The following is a 22,677-nucleotide window of genomic DNA, read 5'->3' on the forward strand; positions in this document are numbered from 1 at the left end:
TCGAGTTGTACTCTGTTGATGTCTGGTCAGTTTTGAGGCAGTTTTATTCCATCTTTCATTGTTAAGGCTTTCTGAAGGGATATAAACACTCCCTCTCACGGGTGAATAATGTGTGAACGCAATAGGTCAACAGTATCCTGTCTGCGGTTGACTTGGAAAGGGTAGTGGGACTACGGGTACAAGAATTAGACAATCTGTTTACTTAATATCGCTTACCTGGCTACCTTTGGTGATTAAGAAAAAATGGGAAGCAATATATCAGCCATATGATTTGACAGACTCAATTAGAATTCATGAAAACCCTCAGGTACGGAAGTAATAAGACGTCAATGATATAATTCTGGTAAGAGGTGACAAGGGGAAAGACAAGGAGGATACACAGGCGGGGGAGGTGAGGGCGTGGGGCGGGGTGCGCTACACACCACTGCCACAATTAACTTAATTTGACCATTTCATCTAAAGCGACCTGGTTGACATAGGCAGTTTGGGAGTGTAGGTGCGCTGACCAAAATGTTGCCAGAATGAACAGCAAAGCATGTAGGACAGACGATGCGTGTTTGTGTTGCTACTGCAGCTCTGGAAGCGTGAGACACCTGCCTTCGTACCATGAACAAGTGGCGCGCTCAGGGTACCTAGGTATGGATAGGTCGACTGGCCAGGATCCAGGCACGGACGACCTGGACCACCTGGGGAAGCTGTGGCCGCTGATACTGTTAAGGATGCGGGAGGAACAAACACACTTATTAATGTCCAGTTCTGAGCCATACTATCTACACAAATGGAAATCTCGTTTAGAATACATACGGTGCTAATGAATTAGCCTTTCAGGACATAAACGAGGAGAGTCCGGCATACAGAACCTTGCGTTCCATTATCACAAGCAAGTGAACAACACTGTCATAAAGTTCGAAAGTAATCCCTCAATCCGCAGACAGTAAAACTGGCCATCGTCCTCCTCCAGACCCTCGACCACTCATGTAACACACGCTCGAACCGACATACGAAGGATGCATCCACCTAAACAGACGACCCACAGCCTTCAGGATGTAAACGCACTTCCCTGAAATTAATTACGGCTGGGACGCAACAGAAATACAACACGTCTGCTTATTTAAAACCACGCCCCGTTTAATCCCATCCACCCCGGAGAACACGAAAAAAAACCACAGTTGATAAAACGATGGAAAGGTATGTAACAAGAGTGACCCCTTCCACGCATATTTTCTTAACTTGAAAACACGGTCCGGCACACAGCTTGCTACATCAAGTGGGGTGGCTAGGCTAGCAGTCCGCTGGAGCCTTGGGGGCATGGGACGGGGAGGGAGGGTGGTGATGCGGGGAGGAGGAGGAGGAGGAGAGTAGCTCTCTCAAGACCAAATTCAAAAACTTTCTCCGTAGACAGAGTTCCACGACGCACATATTCGCACGGAGACATTCATCGTACGAACTTGGGTCTACTTGCGTAAGCTAACAACGACTACAGACAAACACACGGCAAAATGACAATAACACGTAAACACAAAAACAGCAAAATAGGTGAGTGCAGGGGAGGTGCTGGGGGGAGGGAGGGAGGAGGGGGATGACGGGGGGGAGTGGGATGTGGGAGGCACGGGGGGGTGGGGGTGGGGTGGTAAAGGGTCGGTAAGGCCACCCACAAGCTCGCTCCACTGTTGACAGATACGAGATACGCATATTTAACCGCTAATTTTCTTCTTCTCTGGCGTATCGCAAGACTGTGAGGCGAGAACATGCGTTGCGGGTCACAGACAAAGGGAAAATGAGTTGAAATAACTCGGAAAATGTGGTGACAAAAGCTTCAGGTAAAAAAATATTTGGAACTGGTGAGAGCCAGCGAGCAGGTAGGGGCGTTACCTGCAGACGCCTCACTACATACGGGGGGGAATGCCGATTACGTCTTTCTTAAGGGGGAGTTTCTTACACTTTTTATTGACCTTAAGCAAAGTCACAACTACCACGGGCAAACACAATACATGACAGGCCATGGGAGGGTATCCTAAACTCGCTGGAACTGCAAAAAGGGGGTCCGCCAAGCCCTCAACCAGCAATTAAATCCCCTGGAAGTGGCGACCCTCCACAAGCTACCTGAGCGATCCGCTCGGAGTGGCGCTTCTACCCAGCGTGTCAACCCTTAACACACGCACGCACGCACGCACCCAGGCCGACACACACACACACACACACACACACACACACACACAACCTCCGTACTCCAGGGCATATCCATGGCAAATCTGTAATAATTCCATCCATCTTACTCACGCCATCTCAAGTTTCGAGTTGTACCGCAAGACAAGGGACTTTCCTAACTTACCCGTGGCTCCAGACTCAATGCATCAACGGAGACGAGACGATCTAAGAGGCCATTACTAGCAGCACAGCTGGATACCTACCTAACAGACTACTTCATTGAGATCCCTCTCCATGGTGGAGCGACGTGAGGGAGGCACGAGAGACGCACGTCACTGGCCCAGGTTGAACATTAAGTACCACTACTCAAGCCAAACTACACACACACAGCTGTTATTTAGGTTAATGGCCGAGTAGTAACGGTACGTAAACACGGACAGAAAAATAAAGGAGTTGACGGACGCATACGTGTGTATACACGAGTACTGCACGGTTGATACGGAGCCTTTGGAGGGAGGGAGGGCTTAACCAGGTCATTATTTGGGTCAAAAAAAAAAAAAATATTTTCAACCCCTTGAGAGTACGATGGTTCGGCCCGTCTCTATGATGGTGTTAGACCTTGACCTGACCTTTTAAAGGTCAGGTCAACAGTCAGGCCATTAGACTCATGTAGGTCGTACAGGTTTGAAAACGGTGTCATATAGTCCCTTAAACACCTTTTTAAATGCTACTGTACCGCAACCAGTACCTCGATGACCAATTCAACAAATCGTTTTTCCAGGCCAACATCCACGCGTGGGCACCTGATATTCACGTGAACCCCCAAAACATATACAGACCGACGAGCTAAACAAGGGTAACAAACAAATGATCCAACATTGAACTACAGATGTCAAAGCTATAAAAAAAAAATAATTCTGAAGAGGGAAAACGATATAAGCGAAGATAAGGAGCCTTCACATTGTGCGACTGTGAAAATGAATGGGGATAGAGGGTGGTGTGTGTGTGAATGGATATTATCTCGAACGCTGGAAAGTGAGGCGCGAATCCTCAGACCATTTAAGATAAGATTATATTGAGTCGAGCGCACAAGATACAACAGATTTTCATATCGGTGATTATTTCTCTCCCTACACGACTTGTATCTGGAATATTTCTCTTGTGTGCGTATAAAAGGGAGTCAATACTTATCCAGACACTATGTACATATTGATGTACACTTAGCGTGTGCGCACTACAGAAAACGGGTATGTACATATGTACACATGAAGTACGAAGAATTCAATGAATGTATTGAAAAATATATTAAAGCAACCTTAACAAACAATCCCTCGCTCGTAGGCTAATGTTGCCATACTCAAAAAGTAAAACGATACATGTGTATACATTACACATCTCTGATAAACAATGATAAGAAGGTTCTATCGTACGCTGGGGAATGAGTATGTATATATATATATATATATATATATATATATATATATATATATATATATATATATATATATATATATATACACACACACACAATGTGTGTAGACAAATTGGTGGGGAGGTGAGGGAGACAAGGAGGGGGGGAAAGGGATGGTGGGGAGTGGAGGATGTGAGTGGACACTGTAGGGGGGGGTGGGGGTGAGAGGAGAGGGGGCAGGAGAGAAACAGGGGGTGTGGGAGGGATAAGGTGGGGGAAGGGGGGAATCGGGAAGGACTGTGAGAAAGGTGTATGACGGGGGGAGGAGGGGGAGGAGAGGCAGAGGCTAGTCCGCCCCTGCCACTATATTCATTATCTCTTGACAGACTCCCTCATTGCCAGCACATGTCAGCCGCTCCATCAGCAACAGGTGAGGTGCTGGCCGCTCATCAATGGAGAACAGGTATAGCGGCTCCGTGTACATGTCTTAACAGCGAACCTCTGGCTCAACACCTGTTTCCGCCACCACTGGGGCAACCTCAACTACCCCCGATACCCGCCACAACCACAACAAACGACGTTGTCCCTAACTTCCCCGGCTTTTAAGAATAAATCTATTCCTGGAAACACCAGTTCTTCGAGCAAGGTACGAAACACACACACGCATACGATACTTTTCGTAAGACAGCAGCTTCCAAGTAGAGGCAGCCATTACGTTAATTTGTAGTTCTCAATATTTGGTTTATCTGTCTACTCAACTTCTCTATTTCCGTGACATCACATAAACTTTTAACCTCATCTTCGAGCTTTTAAGAGTTAAAAATACCCTGTTCTATGCCTGATCTCAGACTGTATAAATCACATAACGATAGTCCGGGGGGGGGGGGGGTCTATACATAATTCCTCCAAGCATCACCTCGTTTCAGCGTGGCAGAGCTTCAGCGTAACAACATCCCACAATAAAGCGTATGACATTTAATCCTTCTCCACAAGGGCGGGCAGAGCGGAAACGATGTATAATAACATTTCCACGAGGAGCCACTGACTGGCCTTCCGCTCCCAGTGGCGCCACCAGCACCACCGGAAATGTTATCACAGCACCAGTATTCCAAGAGCTGTTCATAACACACACACACACACACACACACACACATATCATTGGAGCTCGGCCCAAACCTGCTTGCCTGCACTACTCACAGCTGAGGAGGAAATCGACCAATACACACGGTCTGCTTACATGACAGTAAAACCCAAGGTGGTACCGGGACACTGTTCTTAACGTAAATAACCACAATCCAACTTCTACTAATAGTACACCAATTACAACTGGCGGTATTTCTTTTAAAACCAAAGTTCGACTTCATTCACACACAGAGAATCAGTAATACGGAACCTTAATGCTTGTGGCTTAAGCTCTATCCTTTAGCCATAATGAATCATGCAGTTGAAAGACTTGACTTCTGAACCACGTAATCAGTGCAAGACAAAAATAAAGATGGTAATTCCTACCCGACAACAAACTCTTCGTAAATAATGGCGCGTCATCTCATTTGAAAAAAAAAAATTAAATCAAATACACCGTTTTCGGTACCATATATCACAACGTATAATCCTGCAGGTGACAATGCATTCTACACAGTGCAATCAACGTTCCCGCGTAACTTACGATACAAAAACAAATATACACAAGGCTGTATAACCTAAGCAAGAACAACAGACGACGAAGCTGCTGTTATACCTACGCGTTCAATACGTATTATCTTGACCATGATATGCCTGCAGACCTTCACAAGCAGATCTAATAAGCACCATCAAATACCGCCTGTCAAGGAGCTAGGATAAAGGAGTGTACGGTTGAAGGAGGAGGAGAGGTAGGCTGTCCCTCTCCAGCGTGAACAAAGGGAGACTTGTCTCGACCAGACAGCGTGCTCCTTCTCCCGCAACACCCGTGATCTCCCAAGGCTCTCTACTACTACCCGCGTTCTACATAGCTCTAGCAACTCTCATAACCATAAAGCTTATATCTACAAAGCACTGCTAGGTTATGCTTTGCCAGGCTGCTCTAACTTAACTATGAACTCTTACCATAATGCTTAGAGCACCAAGTGACCTAACTCTACGGGTTTTTACTAGCTCGTATCTCGAGTCCACCTCCCGTAGCACCACAGACTTTACTCACTCATAATGCTACTCCTAAAAATTTCTAGGGTTTTCTGTACACTCTGCAGGATAACGCATGCATTCTGAAGGAGCCGACATGAATATGAGAAACTTGAAATGGCTGTGGCCTCAGACAGACTGACTGATCATAAAAGCAACAATGTTTGTTTGGCTTAGACTTTCCACTTTTAAGAGGAGCCTGTGAAGACAACCTAGTCGTTATCATCGAGCTTTTCCTTGTACAGGCCCTCAACTATATTACCAACAAAATACTGACTCTACAGCGCATGACAACGCTTACAATCCTGATTTGCAACTCCCTGCTAGTTCCTAGCACTTAATTATACGGTCTTACCGATAGACACAACTTCAATATCTATATAATGTAACCCAGCTCACCCTGTACACTTCGCAACTAGCATCTAAACAACTCTGTCCTCAAATCAAACTTTATATGACCGTCACCCATGCTGATGCGATCTTTGCAACAAGGTCTTATTACCTCCCTGATATTGCAAACACCATATTCTAAAACATCTAAATAGTGTGGCCAAAATAGAGAAATGCACAGTAAATAGTTAAATTGGGATGAAAACAAAGCGTATCTCTGGAGCGCACCTTTACGTTGACGATATTTCGAAATATTTCTCTTAAATTCTGCCAAGCGTATTTTCACTCGGTACTTTTATACCAATTCTACTGACCATCGGTAAAAAGGGAAAAGTCACACACATAATATATATATATATATATATATATATATATATATATATATATATATATATATATATATATATATTGGAACTTGTTCTGTCGTAAGTTCAGTTCATAGAACTGGTAATGTGGCAGACGAAGCGTGCAGTGCGAGATCCAAGATATAAGAAATCATAAGACCGTAGCTACGTGCTGGGGAGGGGGACTTTCAGGTATTGAAAGGTGCATGAGATTGTTTTGGAGTGTATACGTATATTCCATATTTATGTATGCTACCACTGGGACATCCTAGAATGCATCGAGATCCAAACTATGATAATGGGTACGGAACTGGAACCAGCCAGCAATAATTTCGTTTAACCACCAATCTTTCATCACACGTAAAATATCTTGAACCACAGTAAACTATCATCGAAGAAGGCAAACGTGTGAGCTTCATCTGATACGAAATTAATAGTTCAGGGAATTATAATGACATCAGTGTAATTCCCTTCACAAAACACGTGTTTTACATTTCTATTCCGAAATACACGTAACACACCTAGTTAACTTCCCTCCATTTCTCCCGAGCATTCACAGCAGAATTCTTAAAATACAATGGTCAAGAGCGGCGTATGATTCCTTCAACGATGCCCACTGTGACCATGTCACAGAGCGGGTAACCCATGTCTTGCCATTAGCATGAATTACCATATCCTATCCATCACTTTTAACAGCTCTCGCAAATTTTCCCACGATAAACCCACTTATGACGAACAGAATTACAATTATTCACGAAAAGTTCGTCAAACTCAATTTAACAAACATGAAACTAATGATCTGGTCGACTTCGACCATATCGGGGATATAGAGATATTCTACTACAACAGCGTTGTCCTTATCGATATATCATTAATCATTCACATAAATTATGCATATACCAGTGATGGACAACTGGGTCACAAACACCCAATGACATGTTTGTAAGATTAATACCAACAGCAAGTCACAAAAGAAAAAAAGAAATGAGCAATTATTATAACAAGTGCAGCGAGCCACAGGTGTTCACGAACAAACAGATATGAACACAATCAGCCGCGGCACGCGTGGAACACCTGTCCCATTGCAGGTGTTGAACACTCTCACAGGTGCTCAAGGCTCCAACAACCGGTGCAACTCTGTCCACGTCCTTATCTTCGTTGACACAAGGCAGACATATAATTTAGCACAAGAAACAAGTGCCTAAAATATGAAATGAAACAAAAAGAGAAATACTTAGATTTGATGATAATATTACTTATAATCTTAAGCTATATATAAAAAGTTTTTAAGCATGACTCACCGTTCGTGGATCTTAACTAGTTAAGATCACTACCTGGATATTAGGCGTTAAATTTATATACTTACCAATATAAATACATACTAAATGATGACTTACCTGAGTTTACAGAAGTTTGAAAATTATTCATAAAAGGTTTCTCCGAACAACTGACTAAAGCTATGTTTCTTTGAAACTATTAAAAAGTTAACTGTCTAAACGTTTCTGAACATTTTGAAACTTACCATTGTTAAACAGGAGTTTTCCGGGAAATCCGATAGTGGTTTTAATCCGTTGTCCGGAGTACTGGAATCCGGAGGAAGCTAATTCTCACCATCCAGCCATGAAGACAATTCCAGACGAACACCTACACGAACGCCAAGTCCCAAAGACACTCAAATGTAGATAATTTTGATATCTTTTTTTTTTTTCTTATAGGTCTGCCAAGTTTTACCTAAAGATGTGGCAGGGAACGAAGTTCTTATTTCTAAGTCTCACTGACTGGATACACTCGATAAATACTTAAAAAATCTTTGGTTTCCGATCGATAAGTAAAGAGGCTTCCCCAGTAATATCCATATCACCAATTATAATAAAAAAAAAACACTTCGTTGTTATTGCTAAACACTGGACCGCTGCGATGGTTTGTTTATTTTCCACTATCACACACCAAAGTGACCACCAATCGACAGGACAGAGGCTCTGACCATCCAACTGCCGTGAAAATTTTGCTAGTAAGCTCACGGAGCAGAGCGCAGCACGTCCATCTGCCTCGCCAGTCGTGATCGAACTGAGGCAGGGGAGCGTCTCGACTCTCGAGTCGTGTAGACTCGCCTGCGCTCACTAGTCTGCGCGGGTGCCGAGCCGTTCCGTGCTGGTGTGTGACGGCTGCCACTAAACCCTGACGTTCTTCTTCATTAATTATCAACCATCACAATACATATACGCTCTTATTAACCGATTAACCTACCAAGTGAGTTCTTGCGAGGCGTTATCTCCTGGTAAGAAAACAGCCAGTTTTGTAAGCAAGCGAAGCCCGTAGATAAAAACAATGAGAGATTTCAACAGGTTAGAAGTTACTTTGGTCATCAAACGCAAGGAAACCAATATTTTCTTTTTTTCGTACTTCGTTGTATGTTTTATGTATGATACTGATTCTTGCTTAAAGACCGATAGTTGTTGATTCTTGTCAGATGTAAGAATACATATACAACAGGCGCAAACACGGCTACGGCAAGTCACTTAAGATTATGGAAGGCAGTTGGCAGGAGTCGCTGGTAGTGCAATTTCTCGCCAAACTTCCAGGAGTTGCTACAACCACTCTTGTTGGCCGCCGCGCGGTGAGAGATTCCAGAATGAAGTTGCTAGCTGCTCTCGTCTGGTGTTGCATAACATCTCGCGAGGATAAACTTTGTACCAATGCTACATTTTCTTTTTTTTTTTTTACTTTCTAACTGATATTGACTTTCCTACTTGCTTGTTGTCTTCACCTTAATGCAATGGTCTTTCGAGGTACTCGATTATGTGTAGGATTTTGGTTCCCATTTGCCATAGTTTAATGATTCGAGAGTTTTTGAGTTATGAAACAGTGTTGACTTGCAGTGAAGCACTTGCACTTCTGTTCAGTACAAGACAACAAAAGCCAACAAATCGGTACGTTGTTCTCACAAACACACTTATAAAAACAGATAACACTGCTCCGTGTCAATGATTTTCAGTGTTAGATGAAGAAATCTTACTGTGATTGTTGACGAACATGTTGTTTATCGTGATTGTTGACAAACATGATGTTTATTCATCGGGGGTGGTGAGTTTCAGGGTCAGCCATAACCCACTCCACTAAACACGGATCGTCATCACAACCTTGGACTGAACCTGTAGTGTAACGAGACTGGTCCGACCCTCTCTCATACACTGCTCAGTTTCGCGGGACAGAAGAGTGTGTGGAGTCTCGAGAGGCGAACGCGTGGCGCACCCTCGGTGGCGTCTCTTATCCTTTTATTCTTTTTTTTCTTGTGTGTGTGTGTGGGTGGAGTGCACTGCAGGCGGGAGGCTGGCTGTTATAATGAAGAGGTTAAGGAAGTGTCCCATCTGGTGTTCTGCGGGTGGGTGGCTATCATGACATGAGCAGGCCCTGCCATATTGGCAGAATCTAGTCATGGGGGACTCTCTCTCTCTCTCTCTCTCTCTCTCTCTCTCTCTCTCTCTATATATATATATATATATATATATATATATATATATATATATATATATATATATAAAGCAGTACATGTGCCGTACGATGGTCCCAGAATACATTCATGTAAACATCTATAAGTAAATGAAATCTGAGAGTTGCAAAAATTGCGTGTATATATATATATATATATATATATATATATATATATATATATATATATATGTGTGTGTGTGTGTGTGTGTGTGTGTGTGTGTGTGGATGTATGCGATTGGATGCACACGTGTGTGCCCTTGAGAAACCAATTAACATGACGTGTGTGTTATAAATACACTTCAGATACCAATCAGCCCATAAGAAAACCAACAGTTACGCAGACGCGTGTGAATGTGGATCACATCACGTTATTACCTCCGAAAATACAAAATGTACGGAGTTAATATGCATCATGACTTGGGGTTCACCTACCCACAAAAAGAATGAAAAAAAAGGGGGGGGACAACACCTATCATTAACCCAGTGGAGACCGCCAAGAGGAAATGTCTATCAGGACGGCAAACCATCACTTACGGATCATCTTGACTTTACAAACTTCGACTGAGCAAAGAAGGAAAGTTGGTACCCATTTTTCATGGTTTTTGAAACACCGACTCCGAAGTCATTCTATTATCGTTTTTTTAATCTAAACCAATATCAATTCGCATTTACTCATACATCCATGCCAATGCAGTGGCTGGTGATCAGGTTAGCCCATGGCAATGATATTTTTATAAACCAATTGGCTTTGATAGAATCTTATTCGTGGGGAGGAAACTGTTATCAAGGTAATGTTCTTCAAAGACTGCCCACTCAAAGGATGAAGGACCTCAGCCAATAAGAGCCAACTTCGGCACTAATCACTGACCATTAGGAAGCCGGGAAATCACAGTACCCCATAGCGTATGAAGTTGTGTGTGTTGTCTAGCCAATAGGGAGGCCGGGATGCCGAACCACATTAGCGAATGGCGAGACAGATAGATCCTCAAGAATCTATTCTTGTGGTTTATGTATTTGGCTTTGGGGTATGGTTTCCGGCTGAACGGTGTCTCCACCCGTTCATAACCATTAGATCCATTGAATAAAGGACTCTCCAAGGTGAACCCTATATAATAACACACACACACACATCACACCAACCGATGGTGGGCCGAACACCTACCCCACCCCCGCCCCACTCCCCCTCCCGAATGAACCTTCAATAATATGCCAGGATCCATAAAGAATTACAGCCAATGGCGACCCAGGACTCTCGTGGAGGAGCAGCCAATCACAGGGCAGGACTCAGGAGCCAAGAGGAAGCCGAGCAAAGTGGGACTGCTTCATCATGTGGTCAGCAGAGTATAAGCCGGCAACCTCAGTCCAACCTGCTTGTGGAAACCTCACCTCACACACCCCAAGGGCACAGACGGGCCTGCCTGCCTGCCTGCCAGCCAACCAACGCGGCCGGTCAGACCGTACTTGTGGTTGGTGACTTGTTAACTTGTGGGTGTTGGGTGGTGTTTGTAGGTGGAGTTGCTTGCATTCCGTTGCACCTGTGCCTCCAGGTGCTGGTTCTGCTTGTGGGGCGGTGATACGAAGACTCCTCAGGAATCTGCGTGTAAATGCCGCACAGGAAATGGACAGGTAGTGGGAAGGAACCTTCAAAAATAACACATGTGTCGGGGAATACATTAAAAACAGCAGGTTGGATGGTCATTTAGGACAGTCACTATATATACATATATATATATATATATATATATATATATATATATATATATATATATATATATATATATATATATGTAGAGAGAGAGAGAGAGAGAGAGAGAGAGAGAGAGAGAGAGAGAGAGAGAGAGAGAGAGAGAGAGTGTGTGTGTGTGTTGGCTCTTGACTCATGTGATAAAACAATCAAATCAAATTACCTTAACTGATACGACTAGAAAATATGGGAATGTATTGTACCTAATTCCTCATTAAGAATCAACATTTATTAAATATTAGGAGGGACTCCCATTAAGCAGTGGGGGAGGAGACTGGGTGGAGGATTAAAGTGCTATAAACTATGGTACAAATTGTTCCACCACATAATTCGGGGGTACTGGAATTTCCTCCCAAGCAACTTTGGAATGTGTGGTGTCCAGTCCGACCACCCTGCAGGAGAGGACTGACGGCGGACGCAGGAAGAGAAGAAAATGGATGAAGGGAATGTCGGAGGAAGAAGAGAAAATGGGGAAGAAGAAAACGGAATGGTGGGGAAATGTCGGTGGAAAAAGAGAAAATGGTGCGTAACAACACAGAGCAAGACAGAAATTATGATTTAAACGGAGCTGCTGCATACAGACAGACAGGAAGAGCAGACGCAAGGAAAGGCAATAAAGAAAGCGTCTGGGGATTAAAGGAGAAAAAGAAAATGCAGGAAAAAAGGGTAATTAAATACTGAGATCTTTCCTTGCAAAGATTCAAAGGCAAGACTATACGATGCATGTTGAGGCTTTGGATGATACATTGTAACTGAGGGAAATTAAGTAAGACAAAGGGAACTGCGTGAAAGAAGAATGAAAGACAAAAGGCGAAAGGTGGAGGCAACACCCTTCATTGTGTCAAGCGGTTTTGGGCGATGTAAGAGAAGGTTTGAAACCTACTAAACGTCAGTTTGATAGGATTGAAGTGTGCCCACACACACACACACACACACACACACACACACACACACACACACACACACACACATAGGCCTTTGTGATTTAATTATCAGTAATACTGGCCATGAATCACCTCGGGCCTGCATGGGTTCGATCGTGGACGTAGCTGTCGGCCCAAAGCCAATCCCAGCTGTTTATCCTCACCTTAGGGGGATGGTTGATGATTGGATACCAGGTTTAGGCTGGTGTGTGTGTATTTATATACACATTTTGGAGCAAAGACATGGTACTCACACACACACACACACACACACACACACACACACACACACACACACACACACACACCTAGCCGCCCACGCGCACATGCCGGCGTCCACAGGTTAAATCTTGTCTGCTAGGAGTAGGTGGGGTTGGGGGGGCAGATAGGGAGAGAAGGAGGGAGGGAGGGTTGGGGCCGGGGATTGGATGGTAAGGAGGAGGGGGTTGAAATGGGGGAGAAGGGACGGGGAGGCGTTGAAGGAGTGGTCAAGGGGGGGGGGGGATGGATGGAAGAGGTGGAGGGAGAAATTTGAGAGGTAGGTATACAGACAGACAGATACGTAGACAGAAAGAAACAGATAAAGAAATACATTGATAGAAAGATGGAAATAGATTTGTTTTCCAAGGAGAATGAGAGAGAGAGAGAGAGAGAGAGAGAGAGAGAGAGAGAGAGAGAGAGAGAGAGAGAGAGAGAGAGAGAGATTCATTGCTGAGCCACATGCAACACAGCGGAAGCGATTGTTGCCATGTCCCAAAGGCAGACTCGCTTTATTAAGCCGAGTATAACATGTGTTCAGGATAAGAGAAACACATGCGTTAGTTTACCACCTGAATATGGCGTTGCGACCCCGTGAGTACGACGTTACGACCCTTGAACGCGACAGTACGACCCTTGGGTGTGATGGACTGTCCTCTGACCTGACCCCTTAAGGGTACCTGGTCCGAGCTGAGGCGATCAAGCCCTTGGGTCGAACTCGTCCCGCTCACGGGTGTGTTAACTCATAACCCGAATACAGAGATATGTCGCTGAGGGCTTTTTGCGTGTGGCAACAAAAAGGTAAAGAGCGAAGAGAATGGATCCCACTGAGTCCACCACCTTCTCTGTTTATCAACAAGACTAAGCGTGGGAAACACGGTACGCATTTTGGGCCTCCTTGGCTACACTGAAGACACAAGCGGGATTAGCGGGATTGGCCTCGCTTTGATGGATTTACCGTGGTCCGCACCGAGCTAGGTGTGGGATTACTGGTGTTTCTGGTGAAGGAAACACGTGTTTGAGGAGACACAAACATATGACTGTAAGAAACTGTTTACTATCTTGTGAGAGGTAGCGTCCTATATATTAAAAGTTGTAATTGTTGAGAGAATGGCTTACTGACCTGAACGAGGGAGTTCCTGATGGAACCCATCCGCTGTTAATCACGTTGATTAATCATTAATCACAAAATATCATCGGTCATCATCAGTGCATTGAGACAGGAGCGGGTAGGGCCGAAACACGGGAATATAATGGGCTGGAATACCCTCCCTCCTTATTGACGGTCAAAGGAGGGGTAAGCTGTGGCGTCGCGTCTATGGGAGGGTAGTGGGGCTATGGCTCCGATCATGATGGAACATGTATGGTGGGATGATGCCCTCCGCTACGCCTGCCGAGCCATACCAAATGGTGGCGATAGTGAGGGTGGTGGTGATGGGGACTGGCGGTGGTGATGGTGGGGACGATGATGATGGCGAACGGTGATGGTGGGGACGATGATGATGGCGAATGGTGATGGTGGGGACGATGATGATGGCGAACGGTGATGGTGGGGACGATGATGATGGCGAATGGTGATGGTGGGGACGATGATGATGGCGAACGAGCGAGTAGTGTACGTGGCAACATATGCACCTGACTGGTTCATTCCTGTGAGGGACGAAGGCCATCCCACCAGGACCGTGGAACGCACCACTGCCCAGTAACAGCCGGGAACTGAACATGTGGTGCTGTAGATATACTGTCTATTGATAGATATCTCCCATGTTTTTTTTAAACCCTCTGAACACGAAGGTTTAACCACTGAAGCTGGACGACCGTACGACCTTGGCACAACGACCTGATCCATGTAGTACGACGACTTAACCCTTTAAGCACGACTTAACCCCCGAGTACAACTTAACACTTCACATACGACACATACGACTTTACGTCTCGTGTACGACGACTTAAACCACTTGAGTGTGACGACTTATAGGAAAGGAGGGAATGAAGTAAACGAGAGACGAATATGCTCATTTACCGCAACGTGTCTCCAAGACCCACGCTGTTCTTGTTCTTCTCTACGCTAACACTGTGCTGGCGCGACTTTCCGAGGGGCAATGTGTGTGTGTGTGTGTGTGTGTGTGTGTGTGTGTGTGTGTGTGTATGCATCTGTTCGTCCGCATAAGAGAACCTATTCTTCATTCTGTCTCTGTGTCTAAGCGCCTATCTATTTGCATATTTATTTATGCATGCGCACATGCATCTAACAGGCAGCAGTCTCTCTCTCTCTCTCTCTCTCTCTCTCTCTCTCTCTCTCTCTCTCTCTCTCTCTCTCTCTCTCTCTCTCTATTATCAACCCTCCTAAAATAGAAAACAGAATCCTTATTTGCATACTGTAGTAACAGGAACTTCATAACCTCAGCCTTTTAACACCAAACCCAAGACACCGGGGTCTTCTTCGTCGCTGGACTTGGCGCTCACAGCCCAAACAGGGTAAGTTGTGTTTGCTATTCACGGAGAACACATGTGCGCAAAACCACAGGTGTCAGACTATCGAAACACACACACACACACACACACACACACACACACACACACACACACACACCTGTAGTGTGGCATGCAGGTGTCCAGGCAGAATCTGTTACCGCAGCTCCAGTATATTTCGATCAGGTCGAAAAGTTTGGTCGGGCGACTTTGTGTGAGAGAGAGAGAGAGAGAGAGAGAGAGAGAGAGAGAGAGAGAGAGAGAGAGAGAGAGAGAGAGAGAGAGGTGGCTAGAAATGGTCTCTAACCTGTGGACAATCGAATATTCAGATACAGTATCTGGTCCTGAAGTGTAGAAGTGTATAAACACTAAACAGGTAATGTGCGTGTGTGTGTGTGTGTGTGTGTGTGTGTGTGTGTGTGTGTGTGTGTGTGTGTGTGTGTGTGTGTGTGTGTGTGTGTGTGTGTGTGTGTGTGTGTGTGTGTGTGCGATGGCAAGTTCAAAAATAAGAAAAACAACAGCAACAACGTCGCTCACGTCGGCGAGGATAAACAAAACCTCAAAAACGTAAACAAGACAACACAAATAGGATGAAATATCGCCCAGAGCAGTGTTGCCAGAGCACATACTTTTGATTTCCTTCCCCGACCAGTGTTACCACACCAGGCGAGTAATAAAGGTCGGAGTGGAAAGGTCACTGAGACCTGCATGTCCCTGTTATTCATTTATCCATCTATGTGCTGTTGTAGTAACGAGAGACGTGGGTTAGATTCACTTGCACTTATCATAAACTCGTAGATGTATAGACGAATTAACGCCTTCATTAGGTAGGTACAACCTTTAATTAGGACGGTACGACCTTTTGGTTAAGGATGACACGACCCTTGAACAGGATGGTACGACTCATGGGTATGATAGCATCGCGGCCTTAAAGAATCAGGTCAAAGATCACGCGACAATACGTAGTGGTCGTACCGTCGTGCTGAAAGGTCGCACCGTCGTCAGATAGGTCGTACCGTCGTGCTGATAGGTCGTACCGTCGTGCAGATAGGTCGTACCGTCGTGCTGAAAGGTCGTACCGTCGTGCTGAAAGGTCGTACCGTCGTGCAGATAGGTCGTACCGTCGTGCTGAAAGGTCGTACCGTCGTGTTGAAAGGTCGTACCGCCGTGCTTGAGGTACCAGTCACATTCACATCTCCCATGTTTGATCACATATATGTAACATAACGAAATCAACATTACTAACCAGATCGGGAACCGTAGCCAGTACATAACCCAAGGTGTAAGTAAACACGTTTAGCGAGACACCATTTGTAAAAAAAGAAAAAAAAAGGAAAAAACTTGAAGGAAGAAAGAAATGTGTATCGCCTTCCAAAAAGGTAAGGCTCCAACCTCAGAAAACACCGAGCAAACTTGCTCTTACCAGATGTTTGATGTCAAGACCTGTTACCACTGATTCCTGTGCTCTGCGCTGGAATGGCAAATGACTCGGATAATCGATTCCCGAGAAACGAAGCGCGAAAGAGTTAGGAGCTAATGGTCCATTTTTTTTTTCTCTCTCTCTTGTCCGACAAGACGAGGAGAGAGAGAGAGAGAGAGAGAGAGAGAGAGAGAGAGAGAGAGAGAGAGAGAGAGAGAGAGAGAGAGAGAGAGAGAGAGAGAGAGAGAGAGAGAGGAAAAAAAATTTGCCAAGCGTCACACCTGCGTGGCCCAGCGACAGCTTGGCGAGGCCACACTAACCAATATAACAAGAGTGCTTGGAGGGGAAGCAAGCCATTCTTTTTTGTTGTTGTGTGTTTGTAAAAGGCGACATGGCGTTGCTGGCTGGAAATGGGCGTGTCACCGCCGTGGGCGTGTAGAAATTACGAGCCCGTGTCGGCGGCGGGTGGCGGGCGTCGGCGGACTGGGTAACTGGGCATGATGACAGGGGATGTGTTATGCTCTGATGCTATATATGTACTTGAATGACGAGAGCGGGGTGGGAGGGGGATATGTGAGGGACGCTCGGTCCTTGATTAACACGAGGAAGGCGATTCGGACGCACGGACGCCCCCTCCAGCTGTCGCAACGTCCGCTCCCCCTCTACAACACTCGTGTGTAAATAAATAAACCCCAATTATGCATTCCAAGATACGTTAAACACGCATCTGAGACATTCCACCTCACATGTCATAGTAAGAAGAAATGGCTAAGTTCAGCGTAACGAGACTGGTGTAATTATGAGACGCCGATAAAAAGCCCGGGCCAGCTTGGCGGGCGCGTGATCCTGCATACATTGCCTACCACCCCGCATGACCTTAGGGCCAACCCTGACGAAAACCACAGCCACAACAATATTGCAGGGAGGTCCTGGTGCAGAAGGAAGAGAAAAAAAAAAAAGGCTTGAGAAATGAAGAGGAGGAAGAGGGACTGGCGGAATGGCTCTTGGTGGGGAGGAGGAGGGAGAGCAGACACTGATGAAACGGCAGCGGAAAAGAAGACGAAAAGAGAACTGATGGAACGGTAGTTGCATTGGAGAAGGAATGTGAAGGTATATTTAGGGTATATCTAACACCAATAGATGATTAAGCTGTTAAATTAGCCTTTCTTCCCCACCAATAAAACTAATTACTAATAAAGAATGGGAATGAATAACGACACTGAACTCCCTTTATGCACATCAATAAAGCCAAAATAAAGAGAAAAAATTATGATGGCAAATGAACTCAGTGTAAATAAAACCTTCCACGAAACGAATAACAAAATGCTTAAATCATGTTAATTGAGCTGTATGAAGCAACGTGTTAACTCCGGGAAGATTAAGAACCAACACCCACTAGGTGAAGTTATCGGGGGAGAGTAAAAAAAAAGGGAAAATGAAAAAGAAAAAAAGGAAAATGTCCTCTGTCATAAAAGAAGATCTTTGGGTAGAGGCTCTTGCCAAGTAATGGAAATGGCCGACCGCAAGAATCCAGCGAAGCATAATAAAAGAGGTGGTTTGAGGCAGGTGGTGGGGAGGGTGGGGGGGGGGGGAGGCAAGGTGGGCCATATGAGTATATTGGTGGGCAATAAAGGTAACTGGGATTTGGTCCGCGGGGCAGAGAGAGAGAGAGAGAGAGAGAGAGAGAGAGAGAGAGAGAGAGAGAGAGAGAGAGAGAGAGAGAGAGAGAGAGAGAGAGAGAGATGAAAAGCAAACTATAGAGAGAAGAAAAAGATTTACGAACATGCAACTAATAACATACGAAAAAAATATCGACTTTAGATAACAAGAAATTTTTCCCTTTACATCCACTGACATTTGGATTGGGAGCGATGAAACGGCTTCACCTGTCCAGCCAGGGGTCAGTCCCCGACAGTTCTGACAACTGGCCAAATTCTCCTACACACACACACACACACACACACACACACACACACACACACACACACACACTCACACTCACTCACATCACCGTTACAACCCACCTTACTTGAAGACACGAGTGGTATATATAAACCAGTTCCTCCTGTTTCTTTACAAAGGACTGATTATGAGGGTCGAATACCTCTGGGTGGGTGAGATTCAGCTGACGAGTGAATCTATCGCAAATTACGTGGTTGTGGAAGGTGTCCTGTGGCACGTATGGCACATCATGTGGAAGTGTCAGGTGTTCTACTGCAGCTGTCTCAAGGTATGTGGAAACGGAAGGCGTTTTATGGCAACTGTCGCCGGGTTACGTCCAGACGGAGGGTGTAGACTAGCGACCCCGAGGAAATACAGGTGTGTGTGTGTGTGTGTGTGTGTGTGTGTGTGTGTGTGTGTGGCTTTGCCATTTTATGTGCTTTTCTCCGCGTGAGAATTGTGGTGTGTTTTGATGCATGGAGGGGAGGTCAACTTGAAAGACGGACCGCACCCTCTTTATGACACGTCTCGCATCCTCCTTCCCACCGTGACTGCCCGAGTTCCTCAGGTGCGACGGACACTGAGGAGGGGAGGGAGGGGGGGGGGCGTTGTATCGCACCCACCACGGGTGTCCAAGATCCTCAGGTGCGACGGGCATAGAGAGGACCGTCCTGTCGCACCCTCCACGGGTGTCGTCCGAGTTCCTCAGGAGCGACGGCCATAGAGGGCCATCCTGTCGCACCCGGCACAGGAGGGCCCGTCCTGTCGCACCCACTGTGGCGTCCGAGATCTTCATGCCCAACGGTCAAAGAGGACCGTCCTGTCGCATCCGGCACAGGGGGCCGTCTTCTCGCACCCGGCCCTAGCGCCTCTCTCTCCCCCTCCCGCCGTCGTCGGATGCCGTTGATCTCGAGGGAAAGAGAAGGCCGCCAACATGGCCTTTCTCTTTTTCCCCAGCGAGAGTCTTTACGGGGCATAAATACGTCATCTGTGCCTATCCCTGTAATAACTGGGAAGCGACGGTCATGAAAAGGAGCCCCGGCTTAGTTTTTTTGTGCATTCCACTGTACTTATTAAGACCCTCCGCTGCCTGCCTGCCTGCCTGCCACAGGAGAGACCGAACCCACCCATCCACCCACCATCTGTGACTTTCCTAGGAAACGGTGCACAGGAGGCAGGACTGTCGGGAGGTGGTGGGACAAGGCGACGATGGATACATTTTCAAGAAGATAATGGGAGGTAGAGGGTGAGAAGGAGGAGGAGGAAGGGAGGGGTAGAAGAAAGAGGAGGAGGGGTAGAAGGAGGAGGAGGAAGGAGAGGGATGTGGAGAGTGGGAGAACAGAAGCAACAGGAGAAGAGGGTAGAAGGTTGCAGCAAGATATGGCGTCCGTAATTTTCCTTCTAGAAGCTGAAGTTTTACACTCCCTCGCCTCGCAGGTCTCACTCGTCACGGAGTTGGCAGAGGCAATCGAGATGCGACCCGGCAACACCACAGTGTAGGCTGACATCAAAAGAGTCACTTGGTAAGTAACAGTGGTTATTGGTGGTAACTGACTGGCTAGGTGACCGCTCGCGAGCATATGCGGTGAACTCTACGCGCATAGCCCAGCCAGATAAAAAAATCTCATTACGGGTACCCATAAGTACTCTCTCTCTCTCTCTCTCTCTCTCTCTCTCTCTCTCTCTCTCTCTCTCTCTCTCTCTCTCTCTCTCTCTCTCTCTCTCTACTTCCCCGAGTGAGATGAAGTTTAATGTCTAGAATTCCTGACACAAAGTTATTTTAGGAAGGTGGTGGTGGGTACGTGATGAAGGCGAGCCGAAGACCTTCAGGGTGAGGGGAGTACACCTGGAGTACACCTGCCCACCTCACACCATAAATACACAAATGACATTCATATTAAAGTGCTTGTGTAGCTTGTAAATACATATTACATGAAGGAACTCAAGAATCAAAGCATTACAACAACTGATGCCACACATGCATTGCTTATAGACTTCCTTAAATATGGACCAAATACACAGAAATTACACACACACACACGCACACACACACACACACACACACACACACACACACACACACACACACACACACACAGTGGGAATCACTGGACAAACAGACACCTCGTGACCTGTGCCACACGGACTCAATTCATCTGTGCGTTTGTCATCGTCCGTCTGTTCAATTATATATCAATATATGATTTATATATCTGTGTGTAATTCATATATCTTAATTTATAGTTGCTCGCCATTTCCCGCATTAAAGAGGTAGCGCGCGGGTCTGACGAAGAAAAGGCCTCATTCGCTCACGCATGTATATAAACATACAGGTACAGAGATAGACAGGCAGACGGAGATAGACAGATAGATATACTGCAGCAGGAGAGAATGAGAATCCTGACCCCATCCTGCCAGGCGTTGAACTCTTCCTGACCCCCCCACCCCCCCAACATTAATCAAAACGACCCACCACGGCGTAACAGCAGTAGTACCTACAATTAAACGACTCATTAATCTCGTTAAGCCCGGATGATAGTAACTCGGAGTAAACCGGTCCCGTATGAAACAAGCCAGCTCGTAATCTCCCGTATGATGTATGAGCGTCTTCTCTGCAGTCGGTCGCCCCCCCTGCGTCAGGCATACGTAATGTTCGATGGTAAGGATATACCTGGATATTTATGACGGTACAACACCCGCCTATTGTACGTTCAACGACACGGTATCTTAATTCTGCGTCAGGGATGATGTCTTGTATAAAGGGTGGTGTATAAAAAGGGGCTGTGTCGTGTGAGGGATGATGTATGAAAGATGATGTCTTGCAAGGGATGATGTATAAAGGGTGGTGTATAAAAAGGAGCTGTGTCGTGTGAGGGATGATGTATGAAAGATGATGTCTTGCAAGGGATGATGTCTTGTATAACTGGTGATGTCTTGTAAGGGATGATGTCTTGTATAACTGGTGATGTCTTGTAAGGGATGATGCATTGGGTAATGGGTGACATCGTGTAAGGGATGGTATCTTCATTTGACATCAGTATGTGTGGATAGGTTTGTTTCGGAAGCACTGTCACAAATGACATCCTTCAGTTATACCTTCTGACTACTTTCCCTAAACCATGTAAACAAGTATGTTTACTGGTATCATACAAGCATACACCTGTATGATGCAGACAGTGATGGTATATACGTAACTGGTCCATTGCATGAAGAGTGTAAAGGACTCAATAATTGATAACATTATGATATCAAAGTATCATGTGTATGATATACCGGTAAATTCATATCAATATATATATATATATATATGTATATATATATATATATATATATATATATATATATATATATATATATATATATATATATATATATATATATATATATATATATATATATATATATATATCTATATATCCTGTGCATGATTCATAATTGGGAATATATCAATAAATCATATGTATGGCAGTATAATGAACGCATATCGTATATTGGAGGAATAATTAGCATCAAAGTGTCATTAGATGGCTAGTATAGTGTATGACCAATGGTGTATACTGGGGGGTATGGTGTGGGTCATTGAGGAAGACGACCATGAATGACTACTCACACTGTAGACACACACACTGGGGGCCACGCCATTCGCTCTTGCCCCCTGGACTGGGCATGTCATTCCCAAAAATATTCTTCCAAAATTCACCCAACCTCTTCCTCAGATCAATTTCTTAAATAGTGAAGTTACGAATGATACATTTATTCCTTTGTCTGTTATAGAGGTGGGCTGTTCCTGTGATTGACCAGAGAAGAATAAACAACGGAAAATAGGAGAATCCGGCAAGCGGTATTAAGGGGGTAAATGGCGCGGATCACACTTTAGTTGGCCATCGCCAGGAACCACCTTTGTCCCGCCAAAACAAAAACACATCGCGGGGAGCCCCACACGAGGATTATCACCGACTCGAAACACCTTATCT

At 45.3% G+C, this 22,677-nt stretch overlaps 1 protein-coding gene across 4 annotated transcripts in view; it reads right to left on the reverse strand.

Annotated features, from left to right (window-relative positions):
* LOC139763899 (uncharacterized) overlaps positions 1 to 22,677 on the reverse strand; it is a 350,136-nt gene that overhangs the window by 34,361 nt on the left and 293,098 nt on the right. The window contains exon 1 of one of the 4 annotated variants that reach the window (XM_071690315.1): positions 7,976 to 8,578. The exons of the other annotated variants lie outside the window; for them this stretch is intronic. Coding sequence (XP_071546416.1) covers positions 7,976 to 7,978 — 3 coding nt within the window. The 5' untranslated portion in view covers positions 7,979 to 8,578. Of the gene's footprint in view, positions 1 to 7,975; positions 8,579 to 22,677 lie in introns of those variants that run through there. 4 annotated transcript variants of the gene reach the window in all.

This window comes from Panulirus ornatus, chromosome 48 (genome assembly GCF_036320965.1).
Source record: "Panulirus ornatus isolate Po-2019 chromosome 48, ASM3632096v1, whole genome shotgun sequence".
Lineage (NCBI taxonomy): Eukaryota > Metazoa > Arthropoda > Malacostraca > Decapoda > Palinuridae > Panulirus > Panulirus ornatus.